At 33.0% G+C, this 19,689-nt stretch overlaps 2 protein-coding genes across 3 annotated transcripts; one reads left to right on the plus strand and one right to left on the minus strand.

Moving 5' to 3' along the window:
• The first annotated feature begins 306 nt into the window (after positions 1–306).
• On the plus strand, positions 307–7,887 carry LOC108345861 (probable tRNA (guanine(26)-N(2))-dimethyltransferase 2). Of its 2 annotated transcripts, XM_017584683.2 has the most exons (13): positions 307–669; positions 1,054–1,401; positions 1,570–1,657; positions 2,194–2,315; positions 2,403–2,542; positions 2,632–2,704; positions 2,898–2,986; positions 3,111–3,216; positions 5,989–6,201; positions 6,308–6,502; positions 6,728–6,805; positions 7,295–7,490; positions 7,627–7,887. In XM_017584683.2, the coding sequence occupies exons 1-13, from the start codon at positions 394–396 to the stop codon at positions 7,638–7,640; spliced, it is 1,938 nt and encodes a 645-aa protein (XP_017440172.1). In that variant the 5' UTR covers positions 307–393; the 3' UTR covers positions 7,641–7,887. The 2 variants fall into 2 exon arrangements, with proteins under 2 accessions (XP_017440172.1, XP_017440171.1); XM_017584682.2 differs by having other exon boundaries at positions 308–669; positions 7,295–7,887.
• A 2,217-nt stretch (positions 7,888–10,104) lies between these two features.
• On the minus strand, positions 10,105–13,100 carry LOC108344671 (UDP-arabinopyranose mutase 1). The gene is made up of 4 exons (XM_017583115.2): positions 12,467–13,100; positions 11,440–11,690; positions 11,153–11,321; positions 10,105–10,772 (listed from the first exon to the last, which is right to left on the minus strand). The coding sequence occupies exons 1-4, from the start codon at positions 12,794–12,796 to the stop codon at positions 10,443–10,445; spliced, it is 1,080 nt and encodes a 359-aa protein (XP_017438604.1). The 5' UTR covers positions 12,797–13,100; the 3' UTR covers positions 10,105–10,442.
• Positions 13,101–19,689: the final 6,589 nt, after the last annotated feature.

Genomic DNA, 19,689 nt, shown 5'->3' on the forward strand with positions numbered 1-19,689 from the left:
TTCAAATGAAACATTGTTTTATTTTAATTTTAAATAATAAAATAATTTTAGTTGATATAATTAAATACTAAATAATTATATATGAATGATTGATTTTAATATTTACGTAATATTACATAAATAATAAATTTATTAACGTTAATTTATATTACGAGGCCATTACATAATATTTACTCTTTTTAGTATATTTTCTTAGAAAGACTCGTTTCTGTAATTTACGACTTTAGTAATTTTTTTGACTTTGACCCTACGAGGCATTATTGAGTTGCAGTTAGGGTTTAAGAAAAAAAAAAAAAAACAAAAACCGTTTCGCTTTTGCATAAGAAAAATTGAAAATTTCGCAATAGGGTTTTCAGTTATTGCAATTGAAAACCATGTATATAAACCCTTGCTATGTTGGTTACCCATTCCCACGTTCTAAAACTGCAATTGAAGCTTGTTACAGCAACTAGAATCGGAACAAAACCTCTTTCTCTTTTCAAGGTTTGGTCATTTTTCTGCTCGAAAACCGTAGAACGAGCAGAAGAGAAGGACCACACCGTAAATTTGTTTTTGCATGATATAGGAACGACAATGTCTTCAGATCTCAATGACTACAAAATCATCAAGGAAGGAGAAGCTGAGATTCTCATGCACGCAAAAAATGAAGTCTTCTACAACAAAACTCAGGTGATGAAGTTTGCCTTTTTATTTACATAAATTTTAGTTTTTTTGGGGGTTTGGCTTTGAAATATTGCTTGTGCTGGGAAACCCAGTTGAAATTTGTAGTTTTCCCTATGTCATCAGATACATCTTTTGTATGTTTCATGATAGGCAAATGTTGAAAGTTGAAGAATTGGATGATGTTAGAACCTTTTCAATTGTTTGAGATGACGGTTATTGGTTATTAAGATGGTTACTAGTATGATTTTATGAGAAAGCCTTTATTCGTTCTCTTTTGTTACGTTTATATGTAATTCCTCTGTTTATTAACTTTTTCTTCTAGGCGTGAACTGATGAATTCAATATTCGTTTAGTATAGACTGACCCTTCTTCCTTCTTTATAATTATTAGGTTAATAACAGGGACATATCAGTCGCTGTTTTGAGAACATTTATATCGAAAAGGAAGCAAGAGCACGAGGCGCAGTTGTCCAAGAAAACAAAAGGGGCGCCAAAGGTACTTGAAAATAGTGAACCTTCTGAATTGGTTAAGGAGGAAGAACTTGACACAACTCCACCAGAAGAACATAAATCTAATGGGGAATGCAAAATAGAGGAAGAGATATCTCCAGAAGAACCTTGCAGCACTGTGGAAGAAGAGTCAGTGAAGGTCACTGAAGAGTGCAGCACTACAGAAGGTCAAATCAATGGTTCAGAAGGAAAGGGACGGAGGGAACTGAAGCCCCCGAGAGTTCTTGAGGTTTTGTGTAGTTGCTATATTTTATTTATATAGGAACTCTTTAACGTCATCTTGACACCATCATTGTTGTATATTCAATATTGATTTAATTTAAATATTTTTCACTGAAATTCAAATCCAGATCAAGTATCATGTGTATAATATAACTGTTCTCTTGCCGGCATACAGGCTTTGTCTGCATCTGGGCTAAGGTCTCTCAGATATGCCCGCGAAGTGGATGGAATTGGTCAGGTTGTTGCTGTGGACAACGATCAAGGTGTTTCACGGGTTTTTCAGCTTATATTGTCCTTGAATTTTATTCTATAGTTTTAAACATAGAAAGTTCTTCCTTTGTATGGTTTGTCTGCTCATCGAGTATTTACAATTGATATTATCTGTTTTGAGCTTAAGTGATAGGTTTCTGGGTATGAAACCTATCTAAAACAATCACTCACACACTCACACTCAAGAACTCAATCGGTAAAAAGAATGGGTTTCTGTATTGACTATTCAAACAATGTACACAATTAGCAAAAGCCAGGGAGCCTAACCCCCCTCCACAGGACAAAAAGTTCCTGTCTTTACAAAAGAATACTAAAATCAATCCTGCCCCCTATACAGAACCCACACCCTATTTATAAAGTCTCTTTTCCCCTTCCCACTAGCTAACTAACTGTCAAACAACTCTTCCCTCCTAACTGCCCTCTCATTTCCTCTTCCTTCTATCCTAAACCCATTATACCTATCACCCTACATCCTATCATTAAGCATCTGCATGCTTACTACATTTTCTTTTTGTTTTGCATTTGGCAGCTTCTGTTGATGCTTGTAGAAGAAACATCAAATTCAATGGTTCAGTTGCAGTTTCAAAAGTTGAGTCTCATCTTGCTGACGCTCGTGTATATATGATAACCCACCCTAAAGAATTTGATGTGGTAAGTGGATGCTACGATTATGTACTTGTGTTAACCTTTCTGAGGAAATGTGCTTTTCATGATCTTTATGGGTGATATTTTTTTCAGGTTGATCTTGATCCTTATGGTTCACCTTCTGTGTTTCTGGATTCAGCAGTTCAATCTGTTGTTGATGGAGGTATGCTGATGTGTACTGCAACAGACATGGCTGTGCTCTGTGGTGGGAATGGGGAGGTCTGCTATTCGAAGTAATGTTATTACTCTTATTGGCTTTAAACTTTCTTTGGCATTTGTTTGATTGGTGGACCGAACATCTAAGAATTGCTATTCATACTAGATATGGATCATACCCATTGAGAGGGAAATATTGCCATGAAATGGCTTTGAGGATTGTGCTGGCTTGCATTGAGGTATATATATCATGTGGAATTTCTTGAATGTTTGTTAATACTTAATTTGTGTCCTCCTGTTATTTGGATGCGTAGATTGATGTTAAATAGTCAATCAGTCATCAAAGATCAAATATTGTGCAAAAGTTTGAATCAGTTTAGTATCTATCTATATTATGAAAGTTTAAGTGTGATGTTTTCTTACCAATTGCAGAGTCATGCTAATCGGTACAAGAGGTATATTGTTCCTGTGCTATCCGTGCAGATGGACTTTTATCTACGTGTTTTTGTTCGCATATATACGTGAGTTCTCTACTTTTGTTATCATGTGCTTCAGTAAATATTGTTAGTGTTTGCAAATTAATGATTGTGACATAAAATATAATTTTCTTTTACGTTGACTGAAAGAGGAAATACTTGGTTGCAGTTCTGCCAGTGCTATGAAAAACACTCCCCTAAAGCTTTCATATGTTTATCAGTGTACTGGTTGTGATTCTTTCCACCTGCAGCCCATTGGAAGGACCATTTCCAAGGTGTGTACCCTGTTCTAGTCTGTTATTGTCATCATTTTGACACAATACGTTCTGATTCAATGTTTTCTAACTTTTTTGTACACCTAGACCTGCTGTCATGATAATAAGTCGTTCTTGACATTTGTATGATTTGTTATGTATATATGCATGTATGTTTTTTTTAAATGCACCTAATTTTGAATATTAATTTTCTACCCAATGACAGATATTACTGCCATTACACTCTAAAGTGAGTTACTCGTTCTAGTGAAGAAGGATTCATATGTTTTATTCGATCTGTCCTTTTTTTTGTGCCAGGGATGAACTGAGTAGAAAATAAAGATAGTTAGAGGGCATTTAGCTCATCTCAATTTACGTAACTTTTTAGTTATTTCTTTGCATAGTGTTAGATATATTATCTTTTATCTTTTAGTTGGTTTGTTATTATTTCTCATTTGTATTTTGGGCTTAGCCCATATTTCTTCTATTATAAATAGAGAACCCTATATGTGTATTTTACACAAGGGAGATTAATCTAAATATAGTTTTTCACTATATTCAATATGGTATCAGAGCAAGTTCTCTGATCCTCTTCTGGTGGGCAGTCCATTTTTCTTCTTAAATCTCTGCCACAGTCAGCACCAGTCCAGACCCAGTGTGCCACTGCTGTTGCCGCCACTTTCTGCTGTCGTCACTGCTAACTCCGGCCATCGTCGCCGCCGTTGCCGCCGCCGGCCACCGTCACAGATTCGACGGGTGACCTGCGGATCTGGACCGTCTCTTCGAGCAACGGCCAACCACGCCGGTTTCGAGAGCCACCTCTCAGTCATGCGCCGCCATGCAACGCTTCTTTCCGGCCAGTCCGCCGCCGCCTTGTCGCCGGCCACCGTCACAGTTCCGTCCGGCGACCACTGGATCTGGTTCGCCTCTTCACGCGACGACCAACCCCACCGGTGCCGGCGTCTGACTCTTTCCCACGCTCCGCCACGCGCCGCTTCTTCTCCGTCAGATCTCGGGTGCGTGCTTGTCACGCGCCGCCTTCCCAGCATCGGCATCAAACCGCGACGCTTCCGGTTGTCTCGCCGGACCTCCCTCTCTCTGTTCAGACCTTCCAGAGCAGCCATTGCTGCCATCTTCGTCTGTCTTCAAAGCATCTTCATCTCGCCGCACGTTCCGCATTGTCGGACCTTCCTTTCTGCGTTGTGTTCTTCGTCTCAGCTGTTGATGCCGTTCCAGCACCGTTTGCCGCTGTCCAGCGCTGTTTGCCGCTGTCCCGCGCCGTTTGCCGCTGTCCCGCGCCGTTTGCCGCTGTCCCGCGCCGTTTGCCGCTGTCCCGCGCCGTTTGCCGCTGTCCCGCGCCGTTTGCCGCTGTCCAGGCACCGTATGCTTCCAACCACTGTAGGCCCCCATCACCTCGTCAGTTAGTGATGACAGTCCCTGTAGTTTTGTCGCTTCCAGCCACTACAGGCCCCATTAGTCAGTGATGGCAATTTAGTCCCTACAGTTTTATAGCAGTCAACCACCGCTACAGTCGCTACCGCCTCAGACAGACGCAACTGCGTCAGTTCTTCTTGGGCTAGAGTTTAGCCCGATCTTCTTGTGATACACTGCTAAGTATCACCACTTGGGAGTTGTCCAGCAAAGAATTTTGGACCTCCAATGTATCTTTGGATCTTTGATGCCTTTATTTCAGCATTATAGCTTAAATATTTTGTTTCTGTTTTAGTGGTCCAGCAACTGTGATATTCCACATTTCCGCCCTTCACACTAAGGGGGAGTACGTTTCCAAGACACTGCAAGTCAAGTCACATATATATGGGTGTAGTCCCTGCAGTTTTGTAGATTTCAGCTACTACTGTTGATCCCGTCACCCATCCATCATTGATGAGAATTTAGTGTAGTCCCTGCAGTTTTGTAGCTCTTAGCTTTCAGCTACCACTGTTGATCCCGTCACTCATCCATCATTGATTGGGAATCAGTCCTTGCAGATTGTCATTGTCCACCACTGCTTTCCTTCATCCACTTTTGAAGTTGAAGTTTCACAAGCTGTTGTTAGTTCATCTATGTTTGCCTCACACTCTTGAAGACAAATCATCTAGTTTAACACTGAGTTCATCTATTCCAAGCTTAGTTCATACAATTTGTATGCTCCAGCTTGAGGGGGAGTGTTAGTTATATTATCTTTTATCTTTTAGTCGGTTTGTTATTATTTCTCATTTGTATTTTGGGCTTAGCCCATATTTCTTCTATTATAAATAGAGAACCCTATGTATGTAAAATGTAATATGGAGTTGTGGTGGATAATCAATTCTATTATGACGTCTGGAAGTGTTACTTTTACCATTCTGTTCGAATGTTTAATGTCATATATTGAGTTTAGTGCTGGTGAAGTTTGCCTGGACTGCAATACGCAACAAAGAATTAAAACTACCACACTAAGGATCCAAATAGAGAAATACACTGATCTCCATGGTTAGCACTAATCACACCTTGCATATTTGGACACCCTTTTACTAAAAAAATTACACAAAATCACCTTAACAAAATAAGGGAGGTAGTACAACTTTTAAACAAAAAAGAACATAAGTGCAAATTATTGCTCTAACATCATGGGACGTTGTCTAAATTATACTTAAATTTTATCGTTCTCTTGACCTCTGTGTTTTGAGGATTGGGGTTATGCTTTAGCAATAGACCAAGGGGTTGGCATGTTATACTACTTGTTGCTTTCTTGGCTGTTTAAAAACCATGACATGTTGAGGGGAGGAACATAATTTCATTTTACTTTTTCAGAATACCAGTGTCAGATATTTGCCTGGCTTTGGTCCTGTTGTTCCTCAAGAATGCACTGACTGTGGGAAAAAATTCAATATGGGTGGTCCTATATGGTCTGCTCCTATCCACGACCAAGAATGGGTAGCTGCTATTCTAGCAGATGTGAAATCTATGAAAGACAGATATCCAGCTTACGATCGCATTTCAGCTGTGTTGACTACAATATCAGAGGTGTGTTTCCATGTTCATTTGAGATGCATGCACGTAACATTTTACATTGCAATTAATTCACCCAAATCTTCTAAACTCTAATATTAAATGAGTATATTCTTTGCAGGAATTGCCCGATGTTCCCCTATTTTTGAGTCTGCACAACCTCTGTGCGACCCTAAAATGTACTTCTCCATCAGCAATTATTTTCCGTTCTGCAGTGATCAATGCAGGCTATCGAATATCTGGAACTCATGTTAATCCATTGGGGCTCAAATCAGATGCACCCATGGATGTTATTTGGGATATTATGCGTTGCTGGGTAAGTGATCACGCATGGTTAAAACCTTTTTATTTATATGTTGGCTTTGTTTTTTGCTGCAGAATTAGATTTTTCTGACATGTATATAAAACACTCCTAGATAGAACACATTGCCCCATTTAAAGACGCTGAGTAGAACTTATTTGGTTTGCTTGGGTATACTGGGAAAATTTATAAAGAATGATTTGCATTTTTACTCAATTCATTGATTATCTCTCCCTTCAGGTAAAAAATCATCCAGTGAAGCCTCAGCCAGCAGATCAATCAGGAAGCATCATACTTTCAAAGGAACCAGTTCTACAGGTATGTTAATCATTAAAGCTTTGGTCTCATACAAGATGGGGTTACTCCCCTTCTCCTTATCCCAACATTTTTTATTATGTGCTATTGGGTGGATAATTCAAGCAAGTCATGGAGGAGGATTTGATCTAAACTGAGATGTGTGCACAGGTTTGTGGTGGGTGAGTTAGAAGTAATACAAAGCTTATGCTTTTACAAATCTTTGTTTGGCCAAACTTGGTATTATGAAGCCCTAAGCACCACAAACATCTTTCAACAAGTTACTAAACATATATTAGTTAAAACCATGAACTACTAAGACATGGGAAAATATTTGTGTAATGTAACTTATATCCGTTGTTATTTACTTATTGTGTAGCAAGACTTTGGGCCATGTGGTGAATTTCCATGAACTTAGATATTGGTTATTGTTCGTATTTTGGCATATGGTTTGGTTGGACTGTGATCAGGTGTGGTGTGTTGACTAGAACTTTCCTTGTCTGTCATTTTCAGGCCAATTTTGCTCGTGCTGTAGCATCTCTCAGCAAGGCTCAAGCTAAGAAAGTTGCACGCTTTCTTCCAAATCCTGAAAGACACTGGGGTCCAAAACTGAGGGCAGGTCGTACAATTACTAGCAAGCATGTCTCTCTTTTGGGTCCTGAAGCTATCAATGGAGCTCTCAATCAGGAAGACGAAGAAGAACCGAAAAGTAAGAAGCCAAGGACTGAAGATACTGTCACATCTTAGCTCAAAAAGTTTTGAAATTATTTTCATCAATCTAGAGGTCATGGAGTTCTAAATTATGGTTACTAAAGAAATCCATTTGTCTTCACTAAATTTTGCAGAGGTAAACGGGTAAAAGTAGATAATGTGCCTTGTTTCTCAATTAACAAGTATGCAAAATGCTGAGGGGAGATTAAGGCACCATGCATCAAATTAGATGTTAGAATTTGTCATTTATTTTTTTCTTTTTGGGATTATTATGGAAATTGTACTGTGTGGATTATTTTTTCCTAGTGACTGTATTTGTTGTTTCTTATAGTAGTTGAAGTTTCAAACATTGAGCGAAAAAGAAAAATAAAAGGAAATTGAAATATCGCCTTTCACGTTTAGCTCTACATATTTCTGTCTTTTCCCTCTTGTATAGAAGCTGTTGAAGTCCTTTCCTAGTGTAAAAATAATGACATTTAATGGTCACTACACTTGAGTATGCAGGTTCTTGACGGATGCTCAAAATGTTTGGTGGTTATATAATGTTTTTTTTAAAAAAATAGTCACTGAATTGGTGCAATCCATGTGCATGGAACCGATTTTATTTATTATGTAGTTTATTCCAATAATTTATTATTGGTATTAAGATTGTTGAGATTCATGAAGTGTGATGTTAATTTACAGCAATATAACATGACTATGTTTACTAGTTTATCTTCATACTGAAATTTCATTAAGAATGGTTGGCTTTAAATGGTGTGGACTGTACTGCCATTTTAATTGAGGAACATACAGGGTTCAATTTTGTCAACATTTTGTTTGCGTCTACAAAACATTGTTAGATGCAGAAATATCAGTGTTAAAAATGACTTGCCACACATTTTTAACTCATGGAGAATATTCTTAATAGAAAATTGTAAATGTTCTGTCTTAAAATGGACGTGTTAATTAAAAAAGAAGAGATTTCTTGTAATGCTCAATATATTTCAAAACCGATAAACATTAGTATTTTTAAAATCAAATTGATTTATAATGGATAACGGATTAGCTCAATTGTGATTGAATTGATGATAGCAAAATGTATATTTTTTAATGTTATGTTAAACAATAAATTAACATATCATTATTTGAAGTTAGGTGAAAATTTAAATCAACAAAAAACTTATTGTTTTGGTTATCGCATTTCTTATAAGATTATAAATATTTACATAATTAAATAACATTTATTATACATAATTTTTTGGTTTATTTATTTATTTTATAAATCTTGGAGCAAGAAAGATTTGAAAAAAAAAATATAGAAGGAATTTTTCCTTATTCTTAATTAATTTTAGCAGATTCGATTCACAACAATTTTAGCAACAGTGTCTACAATTCTGAAAAAGTTCACCCTCAAACTACTTAGATGAACTGAAGTGATTAAACCTGCTGAATGATACTGCTCAAATCCAATATCTAATAAAAATAATCCTTAATAAAACTTTATCAATCTTTCCATGAAATCATATTAATTTAAAATAAAAATTTTAATAACAGTGTGAATTATGTAATTTCTTTTTAAAAATTCACCATCAGTGTCGGTGAGAGTAAAACAACAGTAGCTAAGAACAGAACAGTGGCATATTCTGTAAGTACTAAATAAAATCCCAAAAGCTATGGACAACAACTATACGGATTCACCACATCAGACACCTAAGGTCACATATCCCAATGTCACAATAAATTGCCAGAACTAACTGAGCACCTAGTTTAGTACATTACACAGTTTATTACAAACTTTCAATTATGACCATCCAATGGAACCAAAATACAGCTAGCCACTGCTCATGCACAACAATTTCTCACATTAAACCTATGTCACAACCTTCCACATCACATAAAGGACTTGCAAACGTGTCCATTGCAGCTACACTACAATTAATGTTTACGTAATCATCTCATGTGAATGCAAACAGCAGTGAGTTAATGAAATTTTCATCATCACATTTTAGTGTTGCTGTAGTTTTGCTTTATTCGTGCAATCGAAGAAATACCAAAGTTCAGTGCCAGAAATCAAACTACCATAATATCAACAACATAAGTTTTCTATTGCAGTAATAAGAAAACTAGTAACAAAAAAAGTTGACACTGGAAAGTTTATTCTACCAAAATACTGGTTTTCTTGTCTTGTTCTATAACTAGTATTTCCAAATTCTCTATACCAGCAACTATTTCTATCTCCATCAATTTGGTTTGACAAGTTTTTCAAGTTATTTGTAATTTTTCATATAAACTGGTTGAATAAATAGTCTACATACAGACATCGTAAAGAGTTTTTGCATTTTCATCCAATCACAAATAGTTATATTTGATAAGCATATTGAATCTTATAATAATTAACTTAAAAGTTATATTGATAAATAATGATTTTTGTTGATTGATGAAATTATTTTCTTACATTGTCTGCGTATGGAAGTTAAACTCTAATTGGATTGTTTCATCTTCTCATGAGAGGGAAATCACTGTTATAAATATTTTATGTTTAGAAATTCAAGCTAGCATTTGATGAAAAGGAGATGATTTGAGTGGCAGAAAAATTACAGAAGAAAAATCAAACTTCCTGAACATATCAGTTTGAAAACTCGATCACTGTTGATTTGGTAATGAGCCATACATTGATATTCTTCCTATAATAACACTTGCTTCACTTGAACTTCAGAACCAGCAAGTGATAAGGTCCTGAGTGATGTGTGTCTACTAAGGGTACAAAAATCACAAGAAAACAACTAGACCATTGTACTTTATTCTTCATAATCTCAAAGCATGAAGTGAAAAAAATAGAATTACAGCTAACAATGCTGCAAACTTAAGTGACACTAATTGTAAATCGAAAAGAAATACTTAAAAAAAGTACAGAATAAAAATAGTTCGACTTCTAGTCCAGTTTCAGTGGTTGCTAACCAAGACCTGTTTATGCTTTGCCATTGGCCTTAGATGCTCCAACAGGGTTAAGATCATCCCAAGCCTCAATCCAAGTAACCATGGCATCTGCCAGCTTGTCAAAGTAAGGATCAATCTTTGAAAGCTTTTCCTTGACTTGCTTGGAGAGCTCAATGTAGCACTTCTGCACTGTGGTGCATTCTTTTGGAAGCACAACATTCTGGAAGAATGGAATAATGTCCTCCTGCCAGAATATGCCTTTGTACTCTTTCCTCAGGTTAACAAATGGGTTGCTTGCCTTGCTGTGATAGATGTATGGAAGACCAGTCTTGATTCCTAGCCCCAGATGATCACAGATCACCTGAATCACCATCATCAAAGTATCTCATTTGTTTTTTTGCTATAATATTCATATAGCTTATAAGGGTATGCATGTAAGGAATCTATTTACCGAACTTATCTATAACACAAATTTATGTACGTGTTTAAGGAAACTTTGCAGAATAACTTAATGAAAACAATCTAACCTTAGTTCTGCTTTGATGAGTACTGACATAACAAGTACTGATTCAATAAGTGTGTGATTAGATCATGTTATCAGAAGAAATAACTGCTTAATTTTACTAACTGTCTAAAGGGAACTTTTGGTAAAACAATTGTATGTACAAATTTAAGCATTTCTAAATATCCATTTAACTGTTCCTATAAAGTTTTACACTGGAATAAAGCAAAGAAACTGACCTTGCAGCACCAACCAGCCCACATATCATCGTAGCGTCCAATTGGTTGACCGTCTCCCATGAGACCAAAGTACATCGCAGGTCCAATGAGATCACGATCGAATGCCAAGTTCATTCCACACATTGGGAATAAAGTGCCTTTTGGAATGGTCAGAACAGCATCCACATACCTTGTACACAATGACAAGAGTCACAATCAAAATTGTATAGGCTAACACTTTGTAGTTTTTGTTAGGTAGAAGGTTCAAAATAAGGGTATTGCTATGTTATATGGTACTATATATATACCTAGTGTTCCTCTCAAGAGGCTTCACAAGTTGTGTAGGAGCATCATAGTCTGGGATGTTGAGCCAAAGACCATGAGAAACTGCAGTTGGTGCACCTTCACGAAGACTAAAAGGGTATCCACGAACATAATCTGCTCCTTCTCTGAAGGGGTCATAAAGGGTATTGAAGAAGTATGGTGTGGATGGACACAGAAGGTTTTTAATATGCTGCTCAAGAGCATTAATCTTTTTTCCAGATGGTTCACTGGCAACCTGGGCCATAAAAACAATAAACTAGTGAATAATTTAATTTAATTTAATTCAGAAAAATGTAGCAGCAGAAAAAGTTAGATATTAATCATCATATAAAAGTATAGACAAATGATTATAAAATCAACTGATAAATCCAAGGTCCGCAGAAGATATGGCACTAATGACATGTGAGTTCAACAGATAAAGGACAAAGTTAACACTATGGAATATATACCAATGTAATATTTTGCAGTAAAAATTACACCCTAGCAGGTAGAATTGTAAGAAGAAAGGCAATTTTCAAAGACAATGCTTAAAACTACCAAATCTCATAGCACAGATGAGCAAAATAATATTTCACTAATAATCTAAACACCTTGAAGAGGAAGTTCATCATCACAGACCACAAAACATGGATCTAACTCATGCAATGGCCAAAAAGTAAAAAAGAAAACAGCAACAGCACCAGTTGCACATTGAAAACATTTGGAGAATAACAATGATGCAGAGCAGAATAACAGAATCCGTAATCTAGAGGGCACAGGGGAATCTGCAACCAAAATCATTGTTGCATGGAGGCATGAAATTGGTCACTCAGTTCAAAAAAATCACTTCAAGATCTCTCCAAACATCGAACAAAAGAGCAAACAAATGCAGAACTTTGATCTGGTTTTTTCATATGCTTTTTGTTCTGTACTTTAATCAAAATTTGTGTCACTCTGGAAATCCATGCGTGTAGATTTTGTCCATTAACAAAATCGAGACACCCAGAAAGGTGAAAGGAAAGAAAAACTCACAAAGCAGTCATCATCAATGGTGAAGATGTACTTCTTCTTAGACACCATGTAGCCAAAGCAGCGGCAAGCAGAGTCCTTGAAGGAGATGCAAGAGGCCCTTGGACCGAGAAGCTTGTTGATGTCATTGCGGTTGTAGAGTTCATAGTCAAAACCAGGTGGAACCTTAATGGTTTTGGTGGGGTCACCATCCTGCACAATGATCAAATGGTAAGGCTCAAAGAATGGCCTCCACATCTCAAGAAAGTCAAGGTTCCTTATGGTGGGGATAACGATGTCAAGCTCATTTTTCAATGGAGGTGGCGATGTGACATAGGAAGTTGCAGTTGCCATTGCAAGAAGAAGGTTACGTTGCAGAGAGAAGGAGAAAGAGAAAGGGAAAGGGTGAAGAGAAGGGAGAAAAAGAGTGAGCTTTTGAAGGGAAAGAGAGGGAGGTTGTAGGAGTATTAAGGGGAAAAGAGAAGGGTGTAACACGTGCAATGCCTAAGTTATCGGCACTAGTATGGGGTGTATACATTAAAGGTTCATGTCTCTGAATGTTTAAGGTAACAATGACTTCTTCAAGAGCTAATGCCCGCAAGATGTGGTAACTTTTGTGGATGAGAGAGACAGAGAGAAATGCCAACATCAGTGTTGCACCGTCGAACAAAACAGAAAACAATCGTTTGAGATTTGTGTTTTATGTTATGTCTAAGGAGTTATCATGTGTTAATGAAAACAGGGGTAATGTAATAATGTGTATTGTTAATACATTGCGACTAAAAATTACATTTTTAAATCTTTTGATTTGAAGCTGTCGGGGGTTTGTAAAAGCTTGAAATCAAATGATTGTAAATTTGCTAGATTTAATTTAGAAACGCGTGGGCTGATCTTGAAGGAAAAAAATGGTTTTTTTTTTATCATTTTACAAATTTCAAAATTATAAAATTTACTGCTTTTTTATTCATATCTTTAATTTTTTAATGTAACACTTTTAATTTTCTAGCGATTTAGAAAACTTCTTATTAAAAAAGTGGTTTAAATAGTGTTTGACAGATTAACAATGATATATTTTAGACCGATAAGAAATGAATAATTTCTTTTAAAAAAGGACTAAAATTGTACTTCGAAAATTTTAGATAATTACAAATATAATTTACGGATTTTTTTTTTGTATGGGTTTTAAGCACAAACGATTAAAAAATGTTAACAGCATTCAAAACGTGGGTGAAAGAAAGAAAAGAGTTAAAAAGAAAAATAATAAAATAGTAAAGAAACACTTGTTTGTGTAAAGTATTTCAAAAGGCCTTAGTTAAACAAATAGTAGTATAGATTAATACTTGACTTGTGTTAACTATCACATGATATTTTAATTTATATTATTTAAACTATTGATATTTCGTTAATGAGTTGTAACACTCAATACCATAAGAAAATGAAATTAAAATATCATTTCAGGTATTTGTCACCTCTTATCCAAATAAATCATCACATCTTTCAGTTTATAGTTAGTTATTCAATGCTTTCACAAATTTCTCACCAAAATAGATATGCTACAATCATCCATTCAATATCATCTCAAAATAGTACACTAAACACTTAAATATAAGCTTAAGAAAATAGAGAGGTGATGCTTGAGCAACAAGACATCTTATTTGAGAAACTTTCTTCCAGACAAGACAATTAACATTGATTTTCTATTACTCATTTTGTGAGCTAATACTTGAAAGATTGAATATATCAAGTATTCTTCTAATAATTAAGGAACATTCTTTTGGAGAGAATAAATTAACTCTGTTTCTCAAATACTCATATAGAACTAGAAAATTAATAAATAATAATAATAATAATTATATAAGAATAGATACAAATAAGGATAAAAAAATATTAATTAGATCCTATACGGTATCTTCTTTCAAATAAATCTCTAAAATGTTTAGGATGAAAGTCGCAACTAAATAACTGAAGATATGAGACTTGTTTAATACATGTAGGAGAATCTTTGAACGGGTATTTGGGACGTTTTTTCACTGTTACCATAAAAGTTCCATGACCAAATGTAGGTATGCTTGTGGATGTGTGTGTCAAAGGAATTTATGCTAACATGACACAGTTTAAATATGTATTAGAAGCTTAACATATAAACATGAAATTAAGTCTAGAATTGAATCTCATCTTTACTTCATATAGTATGAAATTAATTTATATGAAGCTTGAATTATGGACTCTACAAGAATATAGGAAAATTCAAAAATTAAAATCTAAAATCTTCTAGATCTAGATCAATGACAAATATCAATCCCATGTTTTTCATATTTGTGTCACATTTCCTATATGCTTCTTCTTTCTCTTGTCTGAACTTGATGCTCGTATTTGGTTTGATTGAATTTCAACTAAAGGCAATTACAATCTAAATTACAATTACTATTTGCACATGAAATTACAAATAAATTAAAGGAAATAAATCCTACAATTTACAAATCCAAACAACAAAAAAGTAAGCAACTTTTTTAGTGAGAAAATTGTTTCTTCTCATGTTCCTTGGGATTATTCTTTGAATGCTCCTTATGTTTTCTTTCCCTTTTTCCTTTTCTTCAATCTCAAGAATGGTAAAATGGATCAACAGTTAGCTAACCACTAATTTGGTAAGGTAAGTTAAAATTTTCAATATACTAGCTTGGTTTGACCAATTCTTTTAAACTAAAAAATTATCTTTTCAAAAATTAACTTTTTTATAATGTATTATCTGAAGTATACAAATATGTAATAATATTATAACTTATATTAGTAATACTTGCATATTAAGTTTCAATTACTAATTATAATATAATAATTTAACATGTAAAAATAAAATTTATCCAATTAGAGACATTAACTAACCAATTAAAGACTTAGAAAATATTCACATGTGTGATTTTAATATACATATACAATATATATATATATATATATATATATATATATATATATATATATATATATATATATATATATATATATATATATTAAAATTAAAACAAAAAGAGATATTGAATTTAAAAAACATATAAGAAATTTTAGTTGACTGAGTCAAAATGACCTCAATTGGTCCATGTTTACCACCTTTTTTATTTATGCAATTATCATTACCCATTTGAAAAGCCTTTAATATAAAGAAAAATAGAAAACATAACAAGGGTTATATTTGTGTTGCATAGTATATCAAAGATGAAGAAATCACGACCAATAAATGAATTAAAGAAAAAAAAGTTATTAATCCTGGTTGAGTGAAAGAACTAATAAAAGACACTTTTGAAGAAAACACTTAATTTAGGAAGAAGGATGCATTTTTACCCAAGAATAATGACCAACATTATCAATCATATGATTATTGACAAGAATATTTGTATGTTAAACCAACTTTTCTTGTCATGACAAAGGAGTTTATAAAGTACATGAATTCCATGAAGTAATTATGATTCATTACTAGATTAAAGAAGCTTAAGTTGATAAAAAATCGGATACTGAGGTTTGTCACTTATGGACATGACACGATAAATATTTTACTTTAATTTTTTAAATTAAAAAACTCAAAAGAATGATATTTGATAGTGTATGAAAGGCGAAAAACTAAAAAAAAAGACCATTACAAGGACAAATCTCCTCTAGCTAATCAATAACAAACAAATATTGATCCACACTAAAAGTCTCGTTTTGGGATTTTAATATTATCACTATTGGTTTCACGAAAGCAAAATTTACTAGTTTGGTAAGAAATGTTACATTTGCTCAATGATGAGATTTTCTTTAGAACAACATCCTGATGACATGACTTGCTGAGCCACCACTTTCTTTAACAAAACTTTAGGAAAAATTATCCCTCATAAAAACGCTCCATTGTCATATTAGTAATCTTGATAATTCAAAATATACATTGGATTTCAATTAATCAAAGAGTTAAAATCATGTTTTTTAATCCATCTATTGACGAGATCTTTCATTGACCTCAATATCCTATGTGATTTTCTAAAACTTTTTAGTGAAGTTTTAATAAACTTTTAAAGTAACAAGTTAAGACACAATTATACTAAATTGAGAACAAATTTTAACATGACATGACAAAAACATTGATACTAAAATATGTTGTACAATATACTTGTTCATAATATAAAATCTTTTAGGTCATTTTTTGCTAAATCGGCTAGAGGTAGTTATGTTGATTGTCCATTTAAAAGTCAAGTACTCAAAAAATAGTAGACATATAATATGGTTATACCAACATATAGCTCGCAAAAAAGAAGAAGTGATTACTTGACTGATTCTATATTTAAATTTCAGACAAGTGTTCAAATAAAAACGACCAAAATAATTGATGGTTTGAAGAAAAGTAGCATCAACTTTGAAAAAATTATAAAAATAAACACAAATCTTGACTACAATTAGAGGAAGAACTGATCATATGTTGTCACAAAAGAAGGTAGATATTTGCTTTAGTAGTTAATGATACACGGAAAATCAATCCATATATTTTTTAGGTCACAAGCTAACATTAAATCTCAAGGAAATTTAGTAACAAAAAAGGAAGAAAGTTTGGTGAAGAAAAAAGGAAAGCCATAGTTGAAAAAATAAAGAGTTTGATGACAAAATAACATGAAATTCAATGCTCAACTTGGTTTGTCAATGTTGAGTTGATTAAAAAAATTATTATGTAAATGGAGAGTGAAAGAAGTACACAAACTTTATAAACTTTAACAATGTATATCTTAAAAAATCTTATCCTATCTAAAGAAATTGCATATCTACTCCATATATTACTAAATTCATATTCAAGAAAAATAAATTAACTTGTATATTAAAATAACTATTTTTATTATTTGGATAGTGTCATCTTGACTTAAAATACTTAAAAATAAGTTATCAATGTTTAATAAAAAAAATTGGAATGCAAAAGCATTTCATTATAAGTTATCAATGTTTAATAAAAAAAATTGGAATGCAAAAGCATTCTTGAATGAAATGGTAATTAAATATATATTTATAAACTTTTTGTTTTTCAAATTACACCAATTAAATTAAATTGACAAATTTAATTACAAGAATCCATTTATATACTTCAATTTAAACACTTTTACAAACTTTTACCTTTTATTTTATATCTTAACTTTTTTTAACCCTTTTTTTTTCAGTCCTATGTAATTTCTCTACCAAACAAAACATGGGAGATCAAGATCATAAAATTTGTATTGTTTTTTAGTTTTTTCTTTTCATCTATAATCGGCATTATTTTTATTTAATTAATTTATTTATTTATTAATAGCTTACGAAACCAAACTTTACAATATCAAGATATTTTTTTTTATAATTTTCTTACAAGCAGAGTGAGCCAATGAAGGATCGTGGCATTATTAAGTGGTTCTTTCGTTGAAAATTTGATCTCTAAGAAATGCAATATGAAGAGGGGAATGTGAGCATTAAATAATGTCTAATAGTTGACACACTTAAAGACTTTAACTTCATTTGAAGATACTTAAGTCAAACAAAAAAAAACGCTATTTTAAATATTACTCTAATATTTAATTTAATTTTCTCAAAATAGTACTATTTTTTTACCATTAATAAAGCAGCATTGCCTAATTTTAGTTTCTGGTTATAATAAAATTGAGGAGGGAAATGTACCTTTGGAAGAGGAAAAAAAAATCACATAACATATCAGTTGTCTCATAATTTTAAATTATAAATTCTAGTTTATATCTAAAATTTATTGTAATTTATATAGAGAGAGATTGTTGAAATGTTTAACAATCAAGTTTATACCCCAAAGATTGGGTGAAAGTGCATACAAATTAAAATTATAGCTTCTTCTTTTACACTAATTGAATTTATACTTTCTTTTCAAAGTAATTAAATTTATACCTACTAAAAGTAACTTCAAGATTTGGTGACATAAATTACACATTAGGAATTCAGCAAAAGAATGTTTAATTAAAACACACATGACCAAACCTTGGAATTTGAATGACTTTTTGTGTTGAAGATTGTGAATGAAGCTTCAAAGAGAAGAAATTGAAGTGATAAAATATTGTGGGCTAATAGGTGTAGTAGCCATGGCTATCCCTAAGTGCCATATTTTTATGTCAAAAAACAGTTTAAATTAGAAGATCAATAAATGTTAGAGAAGTTCATTAAGTTGACCATCTTACGTTTTGATAATTATTTCAAGAAAAAAAAATAAAGCAATTAATCATTGAAATTAGTGTTAGAAATATATTTAAGCTTGAGTTTTTCATGCAATTGATGAAAAGTCCCATCCCATATCTAATAAAAAAATTGAATATCTTTTTTATTTGTGTAAATATTGTTGTTTCTTATTATTGTTTTTCTATTGGAATCTTTTTGTCATTCTCAAAAGTCTATTTTTTTTCTTGAAAGAATTATGGTTGGATTTTGGTGTAAAATAACTTTTTTTTTTGGACAACTTGATAAATTATTTTTAGTGAAATGTATCTTTTCAACCACTTTATTTATTTATTTATAGAATTTAAATTTAAGACCTTAAAAACTAAAGCACAAAGCACAGCTGTAGATCATGGGATTTAGCCAAATTTTCTAAAAGCTAAAATTAACTTTTATGTATAAACTAATTTCTAATTTTTTTCAAATAATTATTTCAAAATTTATATTTAATGTGTGCCTAAACTAGTTTTAGCTTATAAAAAGAAATTCATTCCGATTATTTTTCTCTACTAGAATCTGTGAAAAAGTTTTTTCCCAAGTTAAATGAAGGATGTGCACAAAGTAACGTGTTTACCATTTTTTTAGTGGAGAAAAGTTAGATTATCTTTTATAAACAAGAAGTTAGACTCCAAGATAAATTCAATTAAGGATAAATTATAATAACAAAATCAGTGAGTGCAGAAGCAAGAAAGTGGAGTATAAATATTAACTCAAATTTAGAAATTTATCCAATTGCAAATTCCATGAACTACACTAACATGGGCCTGGAAAGAACAGCAAAAAGTTGTTGGGCCTGCTGGGCTTATATTATATCCTAGATCGATGCACACGTATTTAACATTTTAATAAGATAAGTTTTGAATTGTTAAATATAATTAAAATGAGCGCGTAGAAATTAATTATTAACTAGTTTTACATTCATTTATTCTTTTGTACGTAAAAGGACATAACTTATATTACATTGAATTGCAACTATGGTTCATAATGGGTTGGACTTGTCGGTGGTCTTAATATTTTTTTAAAAAAATTATTTA

The sequence above is a fragment of the Vigna angularis genome, chromosome 8 (genome assembly GCF_016808095.1).
Source record: "Vigna angularis cultivar LongXiaoDou No.4 chromosome 8, ASM1680809v1, whole genome shotgun sequence".
NCBI classification, from domain to species: domain Eukaryota; kingdom Viridiplantae; phylum Streptophyta; class Magnoliopsida; order Fabales; family Fabaceae; genus Vigna; species Vigna angularis.

Coding starts and splice junctions, on each gene's coding strand:
- LOC108345861 (XM_017584682.2), top strand. CDS start 394: ATGTTGGTTACCCATTCCCACGTTCTAAAACTGCAATTGAAGCTTGTT. Junction 6,202..6,307: donor TGTTGACTACAATATCAGAG/GTGTGTTTCCAT, acceptor TATTCTTTGCAG/GAATTGCCCGATGTTCCCCT. Junction 6,503..6,727: donor GGGATATTATGCGTTGCTGG/GTAAGTGATCAC, acceptor CTCTCCCTTCAG/GTAAAAAATCATCCAGTGAA.
- LOC108344671 (XM_017583115.2), bottom strand. CDS start 12,796: ATGGCAACTGCAACTTCCTATGTCACATCGCCACCTCCATTGAAAAAT. Junction 11,691..12,466: donor CCATTGATGATGACTGCTTT/GTGAGTTTTTCT, acceptor TTTATGGCCCAG/GTTGCCAGTGAACCATCTGG. Junction 10,773..11,152: donor GGGCTGGTTGGTGCTGCAAG/GTCAGTTTCTTT, acceptor ATGGTGATTCAG/GTGATCTGTGATCATCTGGG.